This window comes from Stegodyphus dumicola, chromosome 7, assembly GCF_044657685.1.
Source record: "Stegodyphus dumicola isolate Sdum_Otavi_A_Nest chromosome 7, ASM4465768v1".
Classification (NCBI taxonomy): Eukaryota; Metazoa; Arthropoda; class Arachnida; order Araneae; family Eresidae; genus Stegodyphus; species Stegodyphus dumicola.
In genome coordinates, this window is record NC_140774.1 from 86,431,401 (window position 1) to 86,456,742 (window position 25,342).

Below are 25,342 nucleotides of genomic sequence, written 5' to 3' on the forward strand. Positions count from 1 at the left end.
ATACTTAAAGAGAATTTGTCTGTAGTAAGCATGGTTTACTGAAATTAAATTGTATTTCCAATTGTGAAGTTAAAAAATACATACTTTACTTCTGTATGTGGTATTTCATGTACATTTAATTTTATTTGTTTATTTGCTTTTGTTTCTGCTGTAACCAAATTATTCTCATAGGTGTAGTCTTTTTCTAATAATTAGTGAATAATTCTGATATCTTTTAGTGTTTATAGTGCATTATATATCACCACTAATCTTTGCTAAGAGTCCTCAGATATTCACAGTTATTTTTTAATATTTAAGTACTGCAGTGCTATTTTTTTTTTTTTTTTTTTTCTTAGTACTAGTGATCTTTTGCTGAGGTAGGCTTCTATTATATTACTGTATAAGGTCTACTATTATCAAGAGTCCAGTTGATGGCAGTACACTTTTGAATTGATAGTAAAATTGTCTGGTAAAGTCCTCCCCCCCCCCAAAAAAAAGGATTCTTCAAAATCTCACTTAACAGAGAACGTCACTTCCTCCTCTAAGAATATCAAGAATTGAAGTGTTTTGAGCTGGCCAGTCTCTTTTACTCCATGATTACTTGCATTGAATATTGTAAGCAATCTATTTTTTGTGATAATGATCATTTTCAAAAATTGATTGTTTTCTTGACGTTTGAAAAGCAAACCATAGGAATCAATGCGATTGAACAAATGTATTTCATTAATATGTAGAATTCATGTACCAAGATTTGAAATGAAATCAAGTCATTTCATGTGATCATAAATGGTTAAATACAAAAAATTTAATCTCTTCACAGTTTCTTGTGTAGTTATTTGGAAGTTTGTTCCAATCAATATCTTTATTTTGTTTATTTTGTCTTCATCAGCTTCAGTTGGCCTTCCAGAACATGAAGCATTTTGTAAACCAGTTTTTAGCACTGATATTCTATCAGCATATCATTTCCATACATGCTATGCAATTTTTTTCTTTCTTGAACTGCATTCCAAACTTTTCAGTAATAAAAACAGCAAAACATGCTGATAATGCTTTTGATTTCCCATATTTTGCTGAGATACCTCCCAAAAATTGTGTTGAATCAAACAATTTTTTTTACATATAAGCCTTGTTGTCAACTGTCAAAGTGTGGAATGACAATACAGTTTAGAATGAAGTTGTCTGGGTAAAAATGCAGTCAATCCCTACAGTGGTTTAAAAAAGGAAGATAGAAAGAAAAGAAATTATTTTGTGAACAACCCAGTGAATACAGAGAAAAACAAAATCTGTAGATTGTGTAACTTAACTGATGTTTGTCGTATAAGTATTTTCTGCAATTTTTTTTAACATAGGAGCATTATATCATTTCATTTTACATACTTGTATAAATTAATAATAAATTTATTTTTCACTTGTTTTTTTTTTTTTTTTTTTTTTTTTTTTTTTTTTTTTTTTCAAGTATTAGAATTTTATTTATTTTTATTAATTACATTTATACTAAGCAGAAAACTTATGCATAATTAAGTAATGTTTGTCATAAAAATTTTGTTTATAAGATAACTTCCTGGAAAAGAGTATAAGCTGTTGTGTTTAAATATGTTATAAAAGTTGTAAGTGAAGTGTAATATATAGAGTTTCTTAAATATTTTTAATATGTTGTATTTCTTTTTCAGGATAAGCTTGCTGGATTTAAAGGTGCTTTCATCCATACTTTTAACAAAAACTTAACTTCTGTAGAAAACAGTGATTATTTCAACCATTTAAAGTCTAGAGACAATATTATCCTTCTTGGCGATTCCTTGGGTGATCTCGACATGACAGAAGGAGTAAATGACATTAATTCAATTTTGAGGATTGGTTTTCTTAATCATAGGGTAAATCTTTTACTATTTTCAAAAATCCGTAATAATTGTTCTTTACTGTTAATTATTTTGTGATACAGCTTGAATTATAACACAATTCAAGATGTTTTTTAAAAAAGTGCTTTTCAGTAATTTGTTCCCAATTCTATAAAATCAGTCTGAAATTATCCCTGATTTAATGATGGGTTTTCTTGATTTAGCAATAAAATTTTGTAAATATTATTGTCTCCTAAAGCCATTTGCAGCATTCATGCTGAACCTAATATTCTTCCAAGTTTGCATTTTCACCCATACAAAATTTGTCCTTCTTTTCTGGAATAGAATTTCTACTTATTGACCATTACACTGCTTACCCAAATCTTAATTATTTAAAAAATATGAAAGTAAATGTTAATATTATTCTACTTCGTCTGTTTGCATGGATGATCTGGTCAATTTCATTCACTAAAGTGTCAGTGTTGACGAGGTGACTTTGACCAGGTTGTGGATCATCTTTCAAAGACTCCCGCCTTTTGTGGAAATGCTTGTGCCAGTCCTGCACACGACTCAGTGACAGTGAGTGTTCTCCATACTCTTTTCATTCGCCAGTGCACTACATGAACACCAACACCTTCTGCACAAAAATATGAATAACATCATGTTACTCTTTATCACTCACCAGCAACTGCTTACCAGTCTCAAACATTATGCAGATGAAATGACAAGTGCCAGATGATGCTGTTGGCTGACCGCTAGCACATATCACATTGTTCTGCTCAATTGCCTAGAACAAGTCCATTCCGCAATAGAGGTTGTCTTTTTTAATCTCCCGCACTTTCTTTACACACAGTTTTCGCGACAGTCACATAAAAATATCTAATTATGACTACTGCTCTGTTTTTATTAGATCTTCATTTGAACAGCAGAGTCATTGACACAGTTTGAAACTGGTTTCAATCTCAGCAAACTCTTTCTATGAAAAAGGTAGTCACCACTTGATATAACAGTGGGACAAGTGCTTATGTAATTTTGGTGATTACATTTGAAAATAAATAATATTTTTTCATTTTGTGGCTACTGTTCCGGTTTCATTTCATCAATCCTTATACTTTTGCTGGCCAGGAACGAGATGATAATTTGTAGGTTGCTGAGTCAGCTGCATGGCATAATGTCACACTAAAAGTCATTATAGGTAATGTGTATTGCAGTTCATATGTTGAAACTTGTATGTCTACCACTTTTGACGAATTTGGGATAAGTATAATGTGTCTAAGTATTCATGCCACTGCAGAAAGGAAAACAGTTATGATACATATAAAAAAAAGGTCACTTCTGAAGCAAATGAATGTACGGTACATAAAAAAAGAATACTTAATGGCGTTTGATAGAGATCTAACACATTCATTATTGTTGATAAAGCAAAGACCAATATTGCTTTAACACTTAGAACAATGCAGAACAGTAATAAAGAATTCTTTTAAAAAAGTAATATTTTTATTTTTTTAATATAAAAATGTTAGAGCACGATAAATTTTTGTTGTATATAAAATTAATTTAAAATATATCATTGATTTAATAATATTTTTGTCATTCCTATAGCAACTGTTTGTTCAGGATCTGACTGTATAAAAGTTTTATGTAATTTATATATATTATATATGAAATTGATTTAAAGGATAACCTTAATATAATAATATTTTCAATATTCCTTTGATTATTGTTAGATCAGGATTTGACTGTACCAGAAAAAATTCTTTTTTATAATATATATTGTACTTTAAATTGATTAAAAATGAACCTGCAATTTAATTATAATTATTAGTGTTCCTATGATAGTAATTGCACTAGACTAGGATTTGACTATACTAGTTAAAAAAAATCTCTTAAATCTTATAAATAAAATTTTGAAACAGGTGTATCTTATTAAGCATGAGGATTTATGAAATAATAACATTAAAATCTGAAAGATTTCCGATTTCAATAATCACCCAAAAGAATTTGTTAAGGTTTTTACTTTCTTGCTGGGCTTGCAGTCTGCTGTTACAGTCACTCCTATTAACACCCCCCTTTTTTTTCTCTTTAGCTTTATTATTAAGCATCATCACTTACAACATATGTAATTCAACAGCAAAATTACGAAAATTTTAAAAGCATAATAGCAGTATATGTTTAGAATTCCCGATGCAGCATTAAGTGTTGGCACACATTTTTCTGTTTTTAGTCTTTTCTCACTTTATCGTATCAATGTTCGGATTTCTTGCTAAGATGGTTTTACAAAATTTTTTTCTATCTTTTTATTATTAATATTTTATGTGTTTGAATTATTTATTAAATATCACATTCTTGGTGCTTACACCATATAAAATTGAATTCAAAAACAAAATCACAAAATATTTAAAAACTATATATCTTTGGAATTTCCAATAAACATTCTCGTGTGCTGAAGATAAAATTGTTTTTCTCCATACAGTATTGCCGTGCTCACTTTGAAATCATTGAGTTTTTTAATCAAAAAGTTGTTTTATTTTTTAAATCAAAAATTTTCCAAAATATGAAATATTGGGTCAATCCATAAATACATGCGCACTTTTTGGTAAATTTTTAAATAATATAAAAAACACAATTTAACATTTTAATCAATTATATATTTTCCTTCATTATCTAAAATGTCTTGCCATCTTGCAGACAGCTTTTTTATGCCATTGCTGTAGAAAAACTCTGGTTGGGATGCAAAAAAACTTGAAAGTTCATTTTGTACATCCTGTTTAGAATTTAATTTTTTTCCCAGTAAAAAAATTTGTAAGGCACGAAATAAGTGAAAATCACTTGGGGCAATATCTGGGAAGTAAGCAGGTTGTAGAAAAAGCTCCCAATAAAATTCACTAATTTTTTGCAGCGTTGTTCAAGCTCTATGTGGTCTAGCATTATCATGATGAAACAGCACTTTCTTGATCCAATCGTGGGCGTTTTTTGATCAATTCTGAGTTTAGACAGCAAAGTTGTTCACTATAAACTTCTGAATTGATTGTTTGATTTGGTTCTAACAATTCAAAACGTCCTGAACGGGGTTCATCATCAATGCTGCTTTTTCCAACTTAAAAATTTTTAAACCATTTCTGGGCAGTCCTTACACTAAAAGTGTTTTCACCATGTACACTATTAATTTTTATCACTGCAAACCTGGCTGATTCACCACACAAAAATAAAAAATGTAGCACAGCACATTTGTACTGATTGTCTGTATTCATCCTCGATGGGTACTAAAATGCATTCGATATTTACAAAAGTTGATGATGAACTGAATAATATTTTAGTCAAACGATGACAAGTTTCAACAGGTTCAAAATTGTATTGTTTTAGTAAATGCATCATAGTGAATTCCACACATACTCTTAATGTGCACGAACTTATAGACTGACCCGATACATAATAAAACAAATTCAAAACTTGGGGTTCATATTCAGGTGGAGGTTTTTTCGTAATCAGTGCAAACATGCATACAATCATGCAGATTTTGATTATTTAATTTCTTTAAATAAAATAAATCCAAATTGTGGCCACCAAATATTATATGGAGGGCGATAATTTTTTTTTTTTTTTTTTTTTTTTTTTTTTTAAGTGAAATAACACTTTGACTGTTTTAATTTAATATTTTCTTTTTCACATATGTCAAGTATTATTTTAAGATGTTCTGAATGTTCTTCAAAATTTTGGAAAAATACTATCATGTCACCAAAATTAGTTATAAATGGTAATTCTTCAATATCTTTTCCAGTTAACTTGATAAGCCAAAAAAACAGTTGCTAGATCTTAATGTAGATAACACTTTAGCATTTGTTAATTGGTCTACCACTGCATCTATTCTAGATATGGGTTCATGAATCTGTTTAAGTAATTTGGTTATGTTTTTTCTAGTCCATACATAATCTAGTTTTCGTATTTTCATCTCTTTTATAAGCAAGTTAAGGCAGTAGAGCTAAATCATGGTTTTATGATACCTGCATGTAATAACTCGTCTATTAGTTTTTCAATTTCCATATTATCTATAGGGGATGCTCTATATGGCTGATTAAACAACTGGAAATTCTGAAATCAGTATTACTTTTAGAAGTGCAATATTAATACAACCGACACCGTAGTTAATTTTTGCAAATACTTATTTGCTCAGAAAATTTCACACTCGTTATTTGTAACATGATTAGCATAATCTTTTTTATTTTGAGTATTTTCTTATTAAGGGGGTATTTAAACATGCATCCTTACTTATTTTTCTCTTAAACTAAACTGACACATGTCATGATCAGTAAAGTTCAACTTCAGTTTAAATAACAGAATACAAGATAAAGATAATAATGAAAAGCTCAGGCGAAAATTAACAACATAAAATGTCACATTTCTACGTATTCTTCCAACTTTACATGACAATTTAATTAATTTAATGACAGAAATACCTCTAGATAAAGATGATAACTGTGTTGAGGTTTCATGTTCAGTAGTTTCAAAATTATCAATACGACTTTTATTTATTTATTTATTTATTTATTTATTTTTTAAAGTATTTTTAGAAATCACATTAACTAGACTACCTGTATCAATAATAACAAGAAAGTTTTTATTCCCCTACCTTAAGCATTTAACTTAAGATATTGTCATTTATTAGGTGAAGTAACTTTCTTGATATTTCATTTTCAGTGCTTTCAATATTATCAATATAATAAAGTGTTCTCAGAAAATTTCACTAACTTGACTACCTGTATCAATAATAGGAGGAAAGCTATTGTTCCCTATCCAAACATTTAACTTGAAATCCTGTCATTTTTTGGAAATGACAGAATAATATCATTGATTTTAAGAATCAAACTTGAAATACTGTCAAATTTGATTTTGATAGGATGGAAGTTTGTGATAATTTATAGTGGGATACTAGGAATTTGAACAGTTCTTCATATAGGATTTTCAGGGAAATAAGACCTAAGTTAGAATGGTCTTGAAGTAGGATATTTGAAGTAGATTTTGTGTAGGAACTGAAGACTTGGGCACATTGCTGGTGCTTTGTGTTTCTTCAAGTGAGCTTGAAGTTGAGAATAATTTTCGTACTACCATAATCCAATTCTGAATGGAGGTTTTGTTTTGGATAGATAATAACTGCTCTGGTAAACTCCTTGAGTAAGCGACTTAATTAGAATATGATCACTTAATTTCAACACAGACTGTAATTTTAGTTTTTGTCTGAAATATTTATATATGTTTAAATTAACTGTAAGTGACTGAGACACAGTTATCAGTTAACATATTATAACTGGAAAAAAAAGGTGCTAGAAATTTATCTTTTAATAGATTCCGACTATCAATATACCTGTGAATATAGAATACTAATGCTTCTTCTTTCAAAAAATTTGAAAATAAAGCTTTTTTTCCCCCCCCCTCTGAGAGGTTTTTCAAACTACAGTGTTTCTCAAAGAATGTTAAATATCTGTCAGTGGGATAGTCCTCAAAGAATGCTAAATCTCTGTCGATGGGATGGTCTTTTATTCCATCAAAGATTGGACAAGTGAACTCGCTTTGTCCAGAGAAACTATTTCAGAAGCAGTTTCAGGTTGCTGTATGGTTATTTTGAACTGATATCATGTTCCCATTTTGAATTTTGTTAAAATCAATGGATCTTTTGCTTAAGAAAAATTAAAAACAACATTAAAACATTATAAATAAGTCTTCAAATACTAAAATTGATGACTTAAAATTAGACTATTATTATATTATTATCAATAAATCAAAGAACATTTAAACTGCTTTATAGAAATGCAAAAATTATATAGTATACTGTATGAGCAATGCCCTTATTAAAGTAGTAATCTTAGCTCTTATTAACAGTAATTTGTACATACTTCTTGATGTTAACTTTTTTTTGGGGGGGGTTGAATCTTATCAACAATATTTTTATGTGATATTTTAGAAGTCTGAAATCATGGTACATTGAAGTTACTGTATAGTAGGCGAAATGAGGAAGTTGCAAGACATATGTGCCAAGTTCAAGATGTAGTTTATTCTTTGATAACTCTTGAAACATCTTTTAAATACATTTTAATTGTTTGCATAATTGGTGCAAACTGCACCCGAACAATTTCATATCTGCATATTACATCTTAAATAATAGAAAAGGTAATGGAACAGCAAACATATGTTATACCAACAGCAGTAAGTGAGAAAGTGCAATATAGTAATGTAGCTGATAGTATTTAAAAGCTTGGCTTCTATTGTTTTAGTTCTGAGCAGTGGCTTGACAAAAGATTTTCAAAGTATAGAGAAATTGTAGAAAAAGAGTAATGTAACATACTACAGCGTGATGCAAAATGATGGAAAATGTATCCTTGAAGAGGGGATGTGTTGAATAAAAAATTTATGAATATAAAGGTCTCATTTGGTTCCAATTAAATTTAATAATTTTGTTTCACAACTGCTTTGCTGTTACTGGTGCCTTTAACAATTCTGTGAGGCAATGATTCCTAGTTTGTGATATGTGTACCTCATACTCGAAAGTTTCTATCTCAAGCCTCGGCAACCTATGACCGACTGATCAAAGAGTGACCCACTTGATTTCAAAAATAAAGTGTAATATGTAAAAATAACTTATAAAAAATAAATTTGAAATAAGCACTTGAAGAGTACATAAGAAATAAACCAAAAATAAATACTGACAATAACGTTTTGTTTGATTACAAAGTTACAATAATGAGTATGCATTTATATTTTTAAAAAATAAAAATTGTAACATAATTTCAAAGATAATTGATATGTTTGTCAACAACAATCCATAATCCAGAATTCCAAAACATTTGCTTTGCCATCTTGTTCGTATTCGGTTCAACAAAAATACAAGTGAATATTTTCACATATGAAATCTGTTTAAGTAAGAACAAGAGCAGCTTAACTACCATATATTCAGATGCTTGTATTTGTCTTAAGTTAACTAACTATAAGCCAGATTTGACTAAATTGACATCACTTCATCAGGGAAGCTATTGATATTGAAAAGAGAAATAAAATTCATTTAGTTGGTTTTATAATAATTTTAATTTTGATGTTTAAAGAATACTGTAATTATTTTCTCAATGAAATTTATCTCATTATTCACCAAGAAAGACTGTTTTAAAATGAAAATACTGACCACTGACTCGTAACGTGTTCTTAATACACATATTATGCCTGATTTTCACCCACAGTTAAAAAACAGGTTCCCGATGCCATCTATATCTATTAATAAAGCCAATACTCAAACTTTTGAGAACTGAATCAGGAAATACATAGCATAGTTTTTATCTGTACACATTTCCTCCTTGAGAAATCTGTACATCTTCCCCCGTTTTCTCTTTGAAAACTGGACCAATCTTTATCCAGTGTAAATAGTTTAAATAATCCTTATTATGTGATTTACTTACAGTATTTGGCATTTTTGTGATTACCATTAAAGTAATTTATGAATGTAAAATACAGCATGTATTCAAATATCAAATTCTTTTGCCTTTAATACGAAATTAGTTTTAGGTTCATATAAGTATTGATTACATTCCTTGTAAAGAGTTAGCTTATATAATATTTATAGTTCGATTTTGTGAAGCTCTGTAAGATAACAGAATTCCTGCAGGATGTCTATGATTACTATTCAGGCTTTTAAAAATTCTAGTTTTAAGATTAAAATTGAAATACAGGTTGTTCAATCAATTTTAAAGTGGATGTAAAAGAATACATAATTTAATCGAGTGGTTTTTTTTATTCTTGCATTGCATTATTGTGAGTAAGAGATGGGTTGCATTATGAGATGTTTTTAGGAGGTTTAAGAAACCTTTAAAAGTAGAAATATATTAAATGTGTCATTGATGGAGAGCAGATTTTGAACAAGGTCTCATTTTGTATCATGTGTTTGACTGTTATTTTAATCTTGCAAATGATGGATGCAGATCAGTATTTAAAAATGTATTTTTCTAATAGAATGTTATTTCAAGACAAATTCATTTGCTCACTGTAATATACAGTTTTCTAGTAAATGTGGAAAGGAAGCTGCAGAGAGTTGTAAATGAACATAGGTTCTGTCATCCAAAGCATAAAAAAGAAAAGCTCTATAAGATGCTATGAACATAATGAAATGTGTAGACAGAGGTGTTGAACTAAAGGGACATGATTTTCTTCCCAATGTTGTAATCAAGTTGTGTCTCATAATTTGTTCATTTTTGTTTCAGTAATGTGTCCACCTTTAATCTGAAACCCAATACAGTGAATCCCTGTTAGTTTAACTCTTTCAAAAGTGATTATTGATAAAAATTTAAATAAACATCAAGTATTAAATGTCAAATTTCTAAAGCTGTGACCTGTGCAGAAGATAGAGATTTTGAAACTAATTGTTTAGAAGCATGGATATCATCTTAAAGTAGTTTCACTTTGTCATTATTTCTTTCATACTGAAAGCTTGTTACAGTTTTAAAATTGATGATACACTGCTCAACATTGAAAATGCAACACCAAGGAGGAGTGGTCAAAAAGTGATGAAATTTGGAAAAAAGACAGAGACAGCAAGCAGCAATAAGTGATCTTTATTTCAAAATGATAGTCAGAATACAGAGCGAGAACGTCGTCGGCTCAGTAGGATGTGGAACCACCGTGGACAACGATGTACGAAGAAACACGTCTAGGCATAGAGTCAATAAGAGTGTGAATGGTGTCCTGAGGGATGGCTCTCCATTCCCTTTCAGTGACGTGCATCTACTCTAAAATTTGCATAAATTTCTGACCACTCCTTCTTGGTGTTGCAATTTCAATGTTGAGCAGTGTATTTTTCATTCTCATAGAGTTAGCTGTAAAATTAGTTTTATTTTTATGAGTGTTTAAAAAAAGTAATCTTCATCGACTAGTTCCCCCCACCCCATAATTCATGCATTTGACGTATTTAGAGTCGTGAGTAATATTGAATTGCTTGATGAAAAAAATTTTTTTAAATATCATATTTTCTAAAATATTTTAAATACTGTTTTTGTTTCTTTTCAGATTGAGGAGTATCTGCCTGAATACCTTGATGCTTTTGATATAGTTTTGACAGATGATCAGACAATGGATGTTTTAATTGGACTGTTAAAAAATGTCCTGTAAATAGTAGCTCTTTCAAATTAATATATATATATATATATATATATATATATATATATAGTGGAAATGAATGATATATATAAATTTATACTGAACATTTACCTTGAACAGTAAAAATAATGCTGTTGAAGAGTTTTATTTTTTATTTATTCAGTTGCAGATGCCATCATATGAGAATTTATTGTATTCTGTTTCCAGCTGTGTTTGTGCTGATATATTTTATGTAATTCATTGCACATGTTAATATTAATTTACATTATCCATATGATAGGAAAATTAAGTGGGATCAAAACTATTTAGTAAAGCTAATTTGGTTTTGATTTACATAATATTAACTGAAGATTTGGATTTTTCTGTTGGATTAAGTAATGCTGCTATTTGTTTTAAGCACAAATTTAAAATATATTTTATATTGTTTTCTGTATAATTGAAAAGTTTATACCAAAAACTTTTTATGCTCTGAATACTGAAGTTTCAATAATACATTTTATTAAGGGGGAGCAGAGATTAGCCATTTTATACATATAAATCTGTTGCATAGAGACATTTATTTTAATTACTGTTTAGATGAGAAGAATATTTTTCTTAAATTTAAAATTAGTGTAAATGTACTTGGAACCTTAAAATAGTTAGCTTATAACTTAGTTTATTTATCCTCTATGCATTAGATTTTTTGTGTACTTATTTTTTTAAAGTTTATATTTATGGAATTTCTGGAAAATGTCTCTTTATGAAAGAGTACTTACTTATTTGAGGTATTATTCATCTTGCTGGTGCTGTTTGTAACTTGAAATTTTTAAACATTTGGTACAAGTTTTTATTTTTTACATACATTATGTTCCATATTTAAGTCACATGAATTTTTCCCTTTTGAGGATAGGAGGGGGAGGGGAACTCATTTGGAGATTTAAAATTTAAAACTTCTCTTGCTCAATGCTCAGCTATGCAGTTTAAACATAGTCATATTAGCATTTAATATTGCTTTTGTTTTTATATTGCTTTTTTTTTTTTTTTTTTTGTTCAGATTTCATTCGACTTAGATATTAAATGTTTAAAATTCTTGCTAATGGCAATATTTTATTTATTTTATGCAAAAAAAAAATTGATTTCTGAAACAGGATTTTATCTCTGAATGGGGTATTTTTTTTTAATATGGCAAAAAACATCCACATAAAACTAAAATTGCAAATCACACTTGAATTTCAGTGTGGAAAAGTAAAGAGTAATGTAAAATAAATGAATTAATGAAAGTCTGACAGTTAAGTGTTAATTAATTTGGAAATAAACATAACATGTTTGAATATTTGATAGTGTGTTTACATTCTAAAAAGTAGGTGAACATATCTACATGAAAAAAAAAAAAAAAAAAAAGAAGAAGAAGAAGAAGCTGAAGAAATTCTTTGAAAATTCTTATCTTTGGCTGTGAATTTTCTTTCATATTATTATTGTTGTTTATTATTACTGTTATTTAGTTGATATTTAGAGTTTCTTGCATTTGGTGGCTTTAAATCTTTGTATGTGTCATATACTTTTCTAACCTTAGGACCATCAAAATTTTCCTGTAAATTATTTTTTCTGTTTTTTAATGTATAGTCTGTTTATCAATAATAGTTTTGTATTATTAACATTATAATTTTATTGAATATTAAGATAATGTTAAGTTTCTCATAGTTTAATTTTTTTTACCATGGTAAACTTCTACAAAATGTGGTCATTAACACATTGTGCATATGTAAAAACCGCATTCTGCAAAGTTAACCTTCCATGGAAAAAATAAAGTTTGGTATAGTTCAGAATAAAAAAGCATGTATAACTTATGCAAACCTAAATATTATTGCAGTTAAAGGTGATAATGAAACAAATGATAATTTGAAAGGATTTCTATTACTGTTTTACAAGTAGGTATGCTGCAAAAAAAAAAGAAAGAAAGGCAGTTCTACACCTCCCATTCAATTGGGCCGACTGATGAAATTCAAATTGCAGTTAAAGTCCGTCCACACGAGTACGCTCGCAACGTAGTTGCTGCTTTTTTTCCCACCGCCGTAAATTCTCCTTATGCAGAAGTCGTAAAACTTAGTTCGCTCGTGTTCAGCTTTTTTACCCACAATGTGAACAAACAACCAATATCTGTCTCAGTTGTTATCACATGTCATAATCAGAGAAAACTTCTTGCTTACCCATTTCAATATGGAGTCAGAACCACACAGAGATGAGTTTTTGCTTAAAGAGATCGTAACTGTACACAGCAATAAAATCATCAGCATTGTTTACAGCATCCTCAGATTTCTCAAACCATATATATTGGTATATTTTTCAAATTCTCATTAATGGAAGAAAACTCCATATTTATGAAGCAGTGATCCAACCAGTATATCCATATGCTTCACCTGTATATAAAATCATAAGTAATGGGAACCTAAATAAATTGCAGTTTCTACAAAATCAAATTTTCTGTCTTACAAAATTCTCCTTAATTATTATAAATGTTTTCTATTTCGTGTGTAAAAAAATCTCTATAAATGTTCCAATATTAAGTACTGCAAAAACTAACTTCAACAACTTCTAAAATAAAGCAGTTGACTGTGAAAAAGTATTCAAGAAAATACAGTTACGAAATTTTCAAGGACAGTTACAACTTAAGTCATATGGCTATCATTAATTGAATATTAATTAAATTACCTTTGCAGTGACTTCTACTTCTTACGTTATTTTTCGTAAAAACTGCTGTCGCAGATTAGCTGAATGGTCAGCTTACTGGATTGCAAACGGAAAGTTTGGAAGTTCTAACCTCATCTGTAACCATTGTAAATTAAGTTAGCTTTTCTCATTTTGAAGCGTGTTTCTTATATTTAATCATGAATCATTACATTCTTATTTTATCTATTATTGTTATTGTTTTCATTTCTTGTTTTATCTATAATTATTATTGTTTTTAATTTAGTTTAAAAATGTGCACTGCAAAGAGAAACCATTAACCCCTTATGTAATGACATGTTTGCATCTCCATCCTTATGTAATGATATGCTTTGTTATCATAGATTATCTCTATATTTTTACCTCATTGCACATTTTATTCTGCACATAATTTTACATAAACTGTCCAAAGTTTGAACCATATTCTAAATTCAAAAATGAATAAAAAGAAAAAAATCTGAAAGCTTTCATATCTTATATTATATTACACTCAAATGGGCCTTTTTCCTTTTTCATTTACAAGCACATGCATGTTTCGATAGCATTTGGTATAATGTTACATTGTGAAAAAAATTTTTAAAAACAGCATATATTAGAAATTTTATTGGATGAACTTTTTTTCTAATTTTATTTGCGTAGTAATATATAGAAAATAATCAAATTATAGAATCTTTACTTATTACACAGATTCCTTTACAAATACTTCCATAGCACACATAAAAACAGCAAACCAAGGGAGGGGGAAGATTAAAAAATATGAAGATGATTTTATTATATGATGGATGGTGTTTCAAGTAATTTAATTCTCTTTATATACTGTATTCCAAACCAATTTTATAAATCTTAATTTTCATACAATATAGAATCTGCAAGTCTGTCAAACTGGTCAATACCCATCCTGAAGTAATTAAAAAATAATTCAGGATATTCATTTCATAAACGATGCGGTAAAGAAAAAAGGTCTTGAACATGTCCCTCTAAATAAATCTTTCAGACCGATTCCCGCCGTTTTTTGCATTTTTGCCTCTGCTTAATGATTGTGCTTAATACAGTACAAAGTCCGAAATCCGGAATGATCTAAAATCCGTACCTCAAAGCCACAAACACTTTTTTTTATTAATGCTTTATGCATGCAGATTTGATTTTTCCTTCCATAATAAAACATGTGGAGATTTTCACTTAAAAATTACGAAATTTCACTTAGGCACTAAATAAAATACCTCATTATGGAAAACCAATCATGTAAGCATAAATTTGTGAGATTAATAATTTGGCTCTAAAGCTGAGTATCCACTTGGCATACATCTCAAACAGAAACATTCACCTATTTTATATCCCTGCTGGTGAGTGATTATTTATTATATTTTGCTTTCATCACCACATGTTTATCAATACATGACAGCTTCAGTAATAACACATGCTACGATGTCTAAACTTTTTTATATTAGTAATTGAATAACAAGAGTATGGCAACCTTTTATGGCGATGATTATAGATTTTTAAACGCTCTAAGAAATATTGATGAGGGAAAATTCAACAAAAAATTTTTTTTTTCATATGCTAAAAATGGATTTTGTTAATGAAAATCATAGGCGAAAAAATTACATTTAGTGCTATTTTAATTAAGAATAACTGAAATGTTATTTACCATAAACCCAGAAGCAGCGGCAGAATATATCAGCACCAGACGGCAGAATTTAGGGAAAACGAAATTTTTGGGATTTAGGGAAGCACCGAGCGGCAAAATTAAGGGATGATAAATTTTTATGATTTAGGGAAGCACCGAGTGGCAAAATTAAGGGATGATAAATTTTTATGATTTAGGGAAAGCACTTGGATTCAAAGTTTAGGCACAGTGAAAATGTAGAACTTTCCAAAGTGCTTTGTTGCGGAATTTAGGATCCATAGAGACTGAACCAGGCGGTATTGAGCACAGGCCGTAGATAAAGCCTTAAGTATAAGTGGAAGTTTGTTTATTCAGGACTTTGATTAGTTTGAAGCATGTACAAGAAATAAACATAGGTATAGTAAATAACTAATACAATTCAGGCTTAATTTCAGTACGCAATAAGAGCAAGACAAAATTTAGCAAAACAACTTGGCTTTCGTCGCCAGTCTTGTGATACACAGCCAATAATGTATAATGGATGCTATTAAGCTAGACTAAAATTATCTTTACTGATTCTAAGGCATTTCAATTAATGTAGCAGACTGTGCTGCTCCCTGATAATCTAATTTGATCCAGCTTATTATTTTTTGCAGACTTTTATTATTACGGCAATTTTATAAAAACTAAGCTTGAACTTTCGATTATGTCGAAAAGTGTTTCCAATTCTGGAGTTGCCAAAGGATCTACTAATCAAAACCATGTTTCGATGTCCATTAAGGAAAAGTGGAATTGCTCCAAAAAATGGATAAAAGCATATCCGTCTCAAAATTATGCGAGGAGTATGGCATTGGAAAGTCCACTGTATGTGACACAAGAAAAAAGAAAAAGGAACATTTTGATTTTTTTGTGGAAGCATCTTAAATAACTTACACTGAAAGAAATGTTTAATAATGTAAGCAAATAAATATTAAGCTTCTTTTTGTAAATTTTGATCATAATTGTTCTTTATTTCATAAATTATGATTTCAAATTTTCAATTGTATAATTTCTTCATGCCATCTTACCAGATTTAAATTGATGATCTATTATCCGGAAAAATTCCAAATCCGGAATCCCCGAAATCCTGACCAGTCCGGATTTCGGACTTTGTACTGTAGTAAAGTTCCAGCTATCAAAAAAGCATCTGATTCTGACATCTTGCCGCAAACATAGAGAAACACAGCAAAGTAACAAGTTGACAGTTACGTTGACCAAGAGAATAATGCTATATTACAGTGTCGTGATTTTTGCACCAAATAATTCAATTGGTTATTCTTCGCAAGCATACGTGTCTAGACACTGTTTCACTGGTAATGTAAATGCACTTTAGTTAGCTACATTCCGAGCATAGTCGTGTGGACAGGCCTTTAGGATATGTATTAGATTTATATATAGCATTGTTCTAATATAGGTATTTTGACACAAAATCAGAATTTTTCTGATATGACATGCCATTTTTTTTTTCTATATTTTGATTCTGTGACTCAAATTATACCTAAATATTAAATTTTGTAAAATTTGGTGTGGAATTTAAGGAGAAATTCAAAAATTTATCTTGGCACATATTTTTCAGTTTGTGCGAAGAATAAATCACTTTGCAAACTTCTTAATTTACGGCAGACTATTTTCCTTCCCTTTTTACATTGTGCATGAGCAGAAAAAGTCACATTGTTCTTTCTTTCAAATAATTTTAACAAAGTGCGTAAAACACATTTGATGTCATTACCGCTTTCAACAAATATGCCAAGTTTTCAAAATGTGTCAGTGTGAAATTTTATTAAAAATCTCTAATTTGCGCAGGTATGCTTAAAAATACATCTACTTTTAAATGATGGTAAAAATTTTATAGTTGTAATTATATTTTTTCAAAAATTTATAATAATTATTTAAAAATACAAATTTTAAAAAATAAATCATAAAAAATGAGCTAATTTTATTTGGAATGAACCTAAATTTCGAATTTTGGAAGAAGGAATCAAGTAAGTTTGATAAAAAAAAAAAAGATACATTAATAAATATGTATCAAATTCAATTAACACCGAGGAGTTAAAATTTTGAGAGCTAATTTTTTAAAAACTACTCGTGCTACTTTTACAAAACTTAGCAGTTTGGCGTAATTTGAGTGGTAGAATCAAAATATGGAAAAAATTGGCATGTCATTTTAAAAAATTCCGATTTTGTATCAACATACCTATATTAGAACAAAGCTATATTTAAATTTAATACATATCCTAAGTCGCGCTTTCGAGACGTAAAAAACGCAAGTTGAATTTCGCCAATGGGCCCAATAGAATGGGAGATATAGAACTTTCCTCCCTTTTTTTTGCGCAGTGTGCATGATATTGTTCCCCCCTTTTTTAAAGAGCTGGTGATTTTTGCTTGTGTGATGCAACTCATTAAACATTTTGTGGTAAGGAATGCAATGTTTTTTAGTATCTGTCATAAAGTATCCTCTTTTCTTTTCATTTGGGTCAGTCTACATTACAAAATCATACAATTTCTGTGCTTTTCTAGCAATTGTTTTAATAACTTCATGTTTGTTAATGGCTCTTTATCTCCTTCACGATCTTGCTGATGATGTAAGATCTGCTGTTCTTCATTTGTCATTTCTTGATTGCCGTTCTCAACTAATTCTTTGATGTCTCCTGCTTCCATATCTGAAAATCCTTTTTTGCAGTTTGGTTGTTTTCCTTGGCTTTATTTTAAATGGAGAGAAATCGTTTAATATTATTGACAACTTTTGGCCATAACTGATGCTAGAAAGCATTCGTTATTGATGAATTCACTTGTTGCCATGCGAGTTTAAACATTTCTGTGTAGTGTCTTATGTTGAATTGTTTCCAGTGTGCAATTAGTGTGTTGTGCTTTAGTTGCACAGATATAAACATACTAGGCTTTTAATGTTTTTATGATTCCTTTATCCATTGGCTAGATTAAAAAAGAGGTGTTTGGGACAAGGAATAAAATCTCTACATTTGGATGTTGTGAGCACTTCAGCACAATTTTCTGAGGTATTATTAAGAATTAGGAGATTTTGTAATTTCAGGTTTTGCTGTTCTAAGCAATTTCTGATGTCTTTGATGAATGGACACCCTGCAGCATACCACATGTAATTGAAATTCTCATGTTAGGGAAATTAAATGGAGGCAATTAAGGTAATGTGAATAAGCAAAATCATGTTCCACAAGTTCTTGTTCGGCAAGGCTTTACTGTACTGCATTTTCCCACTCTAATCTTACAGACTTTTATAAGATGTATCAGAACTCCCTGTCCCCCTTTTTCTCCCTGTTTTTCTTATGCTACCAGATTTTAAAATGTCAGCAACTATGGAGAAAACTTAATATTCTTGCTAAAATATTTCACGTTTGAATTTAATCCTCTGATTGGCACAGCTTTTAGGATTTACTGATGAATGGCTCTATTCAAACAATAGTTATGAGCTATATTTATATAATTACATATGATCCTGCTTGGTTTCATATACTTTCATGTCTTAGGATAATATTTAAATCATTAAAGACTAGAAATTCAGAATATTTTAAATAACAAATTAATAAATGCTAAGTGACAGAAAATTCCATGACCACATAAAACCAGTCCTACTCAAAGGATTAATAAATATAGCTATCTAATGACAGTTAGTTATTAATATTTTCTCTACAGTTGAAGTATGCAGGAAGTAAAGATGTCAACATTCTATCCCAAGGTTAGTAGATACACAATGTTATGTTTTTCCTAATGCTCAAGTTAAATGATATCAATTGTCTTACAGAAATGAGAGAAAAAGACACAAAGGGAATAGGGAGTAATTGCTTTGGAGCAGATTGTCAATCAGTGACGTCACATGCTTACAAATTTCTGGTTGGAAAGAGCACACTTTGTACTATAGTAACATTGATTCTATGCAAGTAGAAATTTGCATATAAATTTTGACTCTGATACTGAGCCAAAACATTATTGATAACATAAACAAGAATTTACAATAAGTTTGTCTAAACTTACTTTATTGCATTCTTGCAATAAACTAAGTTTGAAGAAAGAAAATTTTTGTAAATAGCCTGGTATTGAGCTGAAACATTACCAGTAACATAAATGAGAATTTAACATATATTTTATATGCTTATGTGCTATATGCTGCATTCTTGCAATAAAGAAGTTTGAGGAAGGAAAGATTTTAATTGTGCAGAAGAGAAAATGCATCTATGAAACTATGTTGTATTCTTTGATATTATAAATTCTGTTTACAAATCATCTGTTTCTCAGCACCTGCATCAATATTGTCTTGTATGATACAAATGTTTTAGATTTTATATGTGTTCCTAATACTAGAAGTGAAAAACAAGAAAAAGGTATGCAAAAAAACTATTTTTGTGTAAAAGTACAGATTTAGACATTGATAATAAAAGCACTGGTAATATGATTGCTTTTCAGTGATCTGGCCCACCAGCGGCCGAGCGGTAAAGTCGCTGAACACTGGTAGTTTGGTCCGAGGTTCGAATCCCACGAACGGGCTGGCTGCATCGATGTTTTCGTAGTTTTCCCCATGTGTAACGTGTATACGAGCCGGTTTACCTTAGAAAGTCCTCCACGAAGGCATCCCTCCTCTTAGGCAGATAGCCCTTGAGGCTTTGCCATACTCACACACACACACACGCTTTTCAGTGATCTATTTATCCATTTATCTTGATAAATCGAGTTGATATGATTGTTTCATGATGACATATTCTATAGAGTAATGAACTGATCATAAAATTTTTGTCACATATTATATTATGGTTTTATCCATAATAGAATGCTAGAATCATTGTTGCGTTAATAAAAATTTTTGGATGCTAAGCAATCTAATTTTTTTCTTGGAACTAATGGCATTTAGTATAAGATGTATGAGTATTGGATAAAATATGAAGAAATAGATTGTAAAAAATCTGGATGATCACATTTTGCTAGTAGGCTTTTGTTACTGGAATAATGAATGTTTCACAATGAAGTTATTAAATCACATGATGTTTACGCACAATAATTGATCTACATTTAGTGCTACTGGTAGTTTTTTTTTTTTTTTTTTTTTTTTTTTTTTATTTCCATTGGTGGGCACTAGCTATTAGAGGCATTGGCCACTACTAAGTCTGGAAGCAGTGGTCACTTTAACTGTGGAGACACCTGATAGGTGGGCCACTGTTCTCTCATATGATGAGAGAGACAATTTACATCCATGCCTTCTCCTGGATTTGAACCCAGGGCCTTTGGTATAGTAGTCAAAGTCAGTAACCTCTTTCCCATCTGGGCGGCTACCTGCAGATGTTGGTTGCAGGATTAAAACATGGGCACAGTATGTGCTATTGCTAATTTTATACAGATATCACTTTTTATTTCATCTTTACTTTTGTTTATATTTATTGTTCTATGAATGGTGTCAGAGTGCAAATGTCTGTGTGTAACATCTGGGCAAGTATTATCTTTACTTATATTAGAGTAATAAATGACACAGTAGGCAAGTTTCTACTTGCATGTTATGCATATATGGACCTAATTTTTAAAATTTTATGTATTTCTGACCTATTTATTCTAATTTTCAAGCCACAGTTGCTGCTTGTCTCCATAACCTTTTTTCCATATTTCTTGAAAATACCTTCATATTGATTTATTCCTACAGTTAAAAACGTATGCTGTTCAGGAGTTTACTGTGTTTAGTTCCACCTATGAAAATGCAATAATTATATTTTCATAGAGCAAATTCATTGATACCAATGTTAAAAATAATCATGAATTAAGAAAATGAGAATAGAAATCTGTCTGCATCTGAAATAACTATGGGTGGAATGGAACATTTCTTAGATATTTTATTTATTTATTTATTTGCCTTTAAATTGCTTCAAAATTTAGGCTGCACAAATGGATCTTTTCATTTTCATATTCCGGCAGCACAAGTTATATTCTGGTAGCTAAATGTGATAATATCTGTTGGATTTTCATTTACAACTAATTTGCATTAATTTTTTAACTTATTTTAAGATCTCTTAATTTATTTTGGATAAATGTAATAATCATAATGTCAGGATTAATACTTTGTAATTTATCAAAATAACAGTAAAAGAAATATTTTGGGTATATTGAATTTTGAAAGGCTGGATATTCACTTTATTGTTAATTCATATTTGTTATCATCATAGTTTCATTTTTTCTGTAATTTTTCCTGTAATTCAATATATGATGAATATTTTTCCTGAATGTTACACTGTATACTAAAATGTTTTGCCTTTTTGCATACTTATAGATTTTGAAATTGGTCAAGAAATGTAAATTATATTATAAAAATGTTAAATTTTGTAATGTATTTAGTTATGCAAACAAGTAATTATTCTTGTATAAGATTTATTTCGAAGTTTTCTCGAGCATTTTTCTAAGTTGTGAAACAATTTTGTTTTCATATGGGGAATAAAACACAAATGCCTGATACAATCATGACGAGTGTGATTAAGAATTTCAGATTAGATTTAAATGAGTGCTAATTTTTTATGCATTTTGTGTATTGTTTGCAAAAAAAATTTTGTATCTTACATTGATCAAATGTATCTAATAATTCTAAGAATTCCAGTTAAATGTATGATTTTAAATTTATTTATACTGCACAAAATTATATATTAGAAAATTAAGCTAAATTGTTTTCATTCACGTTAGTTTGAATATTTGTTTAATATGGTGTGTTCATAGTTAAAATATTTAATGATGTTCAGTTATACAACATGTAAAAATTGTAATATAGAAGTAAACAGTATGAAAAGAATAGTTTATGTTTTACTTTTATATAAGCTTATTTCAAAAATATGTATTATTTTTATTTCAGTAGAGTTCAGTACATGTTTAGGGCAAGTACATAAACCAGTTAAGTGCATTTAAGGTTTATAAGGCAAAAATGGAGAAATTCGTTTAAGGTTTACAAGGCAAAAACACAATTTGTCACTGCTTCAATAATCGTTTGTCATTTTCATCCCTAAATGTAATTTATCAAAAGTTCTGTATAAATAATTTTATTTATTCCTACATTCATCATTTGCAGAATTATGGAATTATCATTTTACAACATTTTATAAATCACATTTCCTGGCCCAACAGTTCCTGCATGATTACTTTAAAAAGTCTTTTTAAGTACCTATCTATTAATTGTGTAATCCTCTGTCTGGATTATAAATCTGCCAACATAATAATCCATCAGACTGGGAAAAAAAAAAAAAAAAACATCCCAGTGTACAATTAAGAGCTAGGCAAAAAAGAAATCTTAGTTTGGCATAAATCTTGAACAAAATTCCATCAAAGTCCCTCTTCTTAGAGATCTATGTCTAGTAGCTCTTGAAGTCAATAGAATTTTACTTTATTTATTAATTTAAAATTTTGCTTTTAATTTATTTTCAGAGTTTTTAAGAATTTTTCAGTCTGAGTTGATAATGGATAAGATTATGGAAGACGATGAAAATTTAAAAAGAAAAAAATGATGGGGAACTTTATAGGGACTTAGGTAGCTTTACATAGATTTAATGCATTTTCGTATGCTACCTTAAAGTAAGAGAAACCTTGTAAAAGCAAGGCAAAATTCTGCCGAGAAGCAAAGGATCTGTCCTTAATGTTTTGTTAAAATGTATTTATTTAATTTAGTTAACCATGTTTAAAGTAGTAAATGTTAATTTTCAGTATATTATTATTATTTTTTTAATGCAAAGTAGTTTTCCAGCTTAGTATCCTGTATGTTTTCCTGCATTCATTTCTTCCCTTGCTTCCTGTAAAAACAATAAACAAGGGTTACACTATATATAATTTCTTGTCCTAACTATTTATTTATTATGTTACTTATTTATAGTGTCTTTCTTGTTTAAATAATTATTCCATGTTTATCCCTTTTTTCTTTAATTCCATTGATCCGCATTTATTAGATTAGGATCCCACTGTGTGCAATTTCTTGTTTTTACGTTTTCACGTATTTACACTCCACAAGCATCTTAATTATTCAAATATTATTTAAAATAAAAGTATCTCTACCATTATATCAGTGTATATGTCTTATTTGCTGATTGAAATGTTAAACAGGTGTACATCCATTTGCAAAGCTTGAAACTTTTTAAAATTTCTTAACTAAATTAGAAGGTGTCATGTTTTCCTGTAATTTCTCACATATGTTTTTCCACTAACTAAAAGGAAACACCTTTATTTAAATATTTATTTGCTTTCAATGTTTGCAGAATTATAGAAATTTTAAATCTGAATGTAGAAGTTTATAACCCAAAGTGTTTTGCCAAAACACCAAGTTTTACTGTTACATGGAGAAATAGGAACTCAAGAATATAATGCACATAAAAATAACTCAAGAACGCTAACCAACTAATAATAAAAGTGAAAGAGATGGTTATTTTAGCATAGCTTTTTCTTAACTAAAATAATTTGAATAAATCCTAAACTTTCTCAAATCTTTCAATCCTTCATATAGGAATAATAATAAAAGTAGGAAATCTTTTTCTTCATTAAAGATGTTTTAAATAAAACAAAATTGGAAATCTTATTAATGACGAAACAATTTTAAGAATTCTGTTTTTAAAAATGCATGTGTATTAAAAATATAAATTTAATAAATAAAGTTCATAAAATTTCTGACTATTTTTTCACATCATAATTAGTGGTAAAAAAAGCATTTGTGTAACAGTTCAAACTCTCCACAATTTTCCATACTCTTTTTAAACCAAAGTTAGCTTAAAGGGGGAGGATTGTTTTTAGAGTTAACACAGAAAAACTGTATATTTGCAAACATCCATGCCTTCTCCAGAATTCAAACCCAGGCCCTTCATCAAGGCAGTCAGCGACACTAACCGTTATACCAGTTGAGGGGCACTCTTATAAGGTAGCAATCAGTATTCCCAGTATGAGGTATTTTTGACTGAAGTATCACTAGAATCATTGCAGTCACATCGTCTGTTTTTTATAATTAATGCCTCTATTAGACTTTAATAAAACTAATCTTTGGAATAAAACTTTCAATAGCTTTATCAAACTTTCAGTAGGATTTAGATGAGGAAGGAAATGATTCTGAGTGCCATTCATTCTAGCTTTCCAATCTTTATCAAGATTCAGTATCTACTCTTAATGCCCTCCATTTAATCTATAGGAATTTAAAAAAGACTTACTAAAGTTGCAGTAAATTTTTATCCTAAGTGCACTATTTCCTTCTTATGGTTAACTGTATAAAGAGGCTGTTAGGTATTTCCATGAGAAAAATGTGTTTGCTACTAGCTAGAACTTGAATCTACTGCATATTCTTAAATATGTGATGTCTGCATTTTGTAGACAAGGTGAGTTAAACCGAGGAATGCTTGATAAGAAAAAAAGATAAAAGCTAGTTAGTTTACTCATATGGTTTAATAGCTTTTAAACACAATTAATTACTCCACCATGTTCAATTTTGCCACTCTCATTATCCTTTTCATTTTTTTTAAGTAACTGTGTCGATGCATTTTTGGTGTATAAAATCTTAAAACATTTGTCATTATTATCGCTCTCCAATCATATTCTGTTTTTTTTCTTGTTTCAAATCCTTGAAGATCAGAAATAATTTCAGCTTGATACATTCTACAAGTTTTATATTTCTTTTTTTCAACCGAGCCTTTCTGTTTCATAGTACTAGAGATTTGTGATTAGTTTATTCTTCTGCCATAAATTAGTTTTCAAGCTTTTAACTTCATTCCAAGCTATAGCACTGACGTTCATTGCATCAAAACTCTTGACTTTCATAAAGTCACAAATCTATCATCATCTTCAAATAGTGATCTGATAGTTTTATAAGAGCAAAATGAATAGATTATGAAAAATACAGAGTAATTTGAACTGCCAAATGAATTTTCATTTTGAGCTTCTCGGTGTTACTAATTGCATTTCTGGCATGACTAAGGAATGAAAGATAATAGTAATAGATTTGGTAATGCTAGGTGTCTGTATTTAAATGTATTCATGTATGCTTCTATATAGGATTTAAAGTACAGGGTTATTACAGAAGTACACAATTTCAATA

General features: G+C 29.4%; 1 protein-coding gene across 1 annotated transcript in view; it reads left to right on the forward strand.

Moving 5' to 3' along the window:
- cN-IIIB (cytosolic 5'-nucleotidase IIIB) overlaps nt 1-23,330 on the forward strand; it is a 58,161-nt gene extending 34,831 nt beyond the window's left edge. The window contains exons 8-9 of the mRNA XM_085820559.1: nt 1,650-1,850; nt 10,854-23,330. Of these exons, the coding sequence (XP_085676685.1) occupies nt 1,650-1,850; nt 10,854-10,955 (303 nt within the window). The 3' untranslated portion in view covers nt 10,956-23,330. The remainder of the gene's footprint in view (nt 1-1,649; nt 1,851-10,853) is intronic.
- The last annotated feature ends 2,012 nt before the right edge of the window (nt 23,331-25,342 follow it).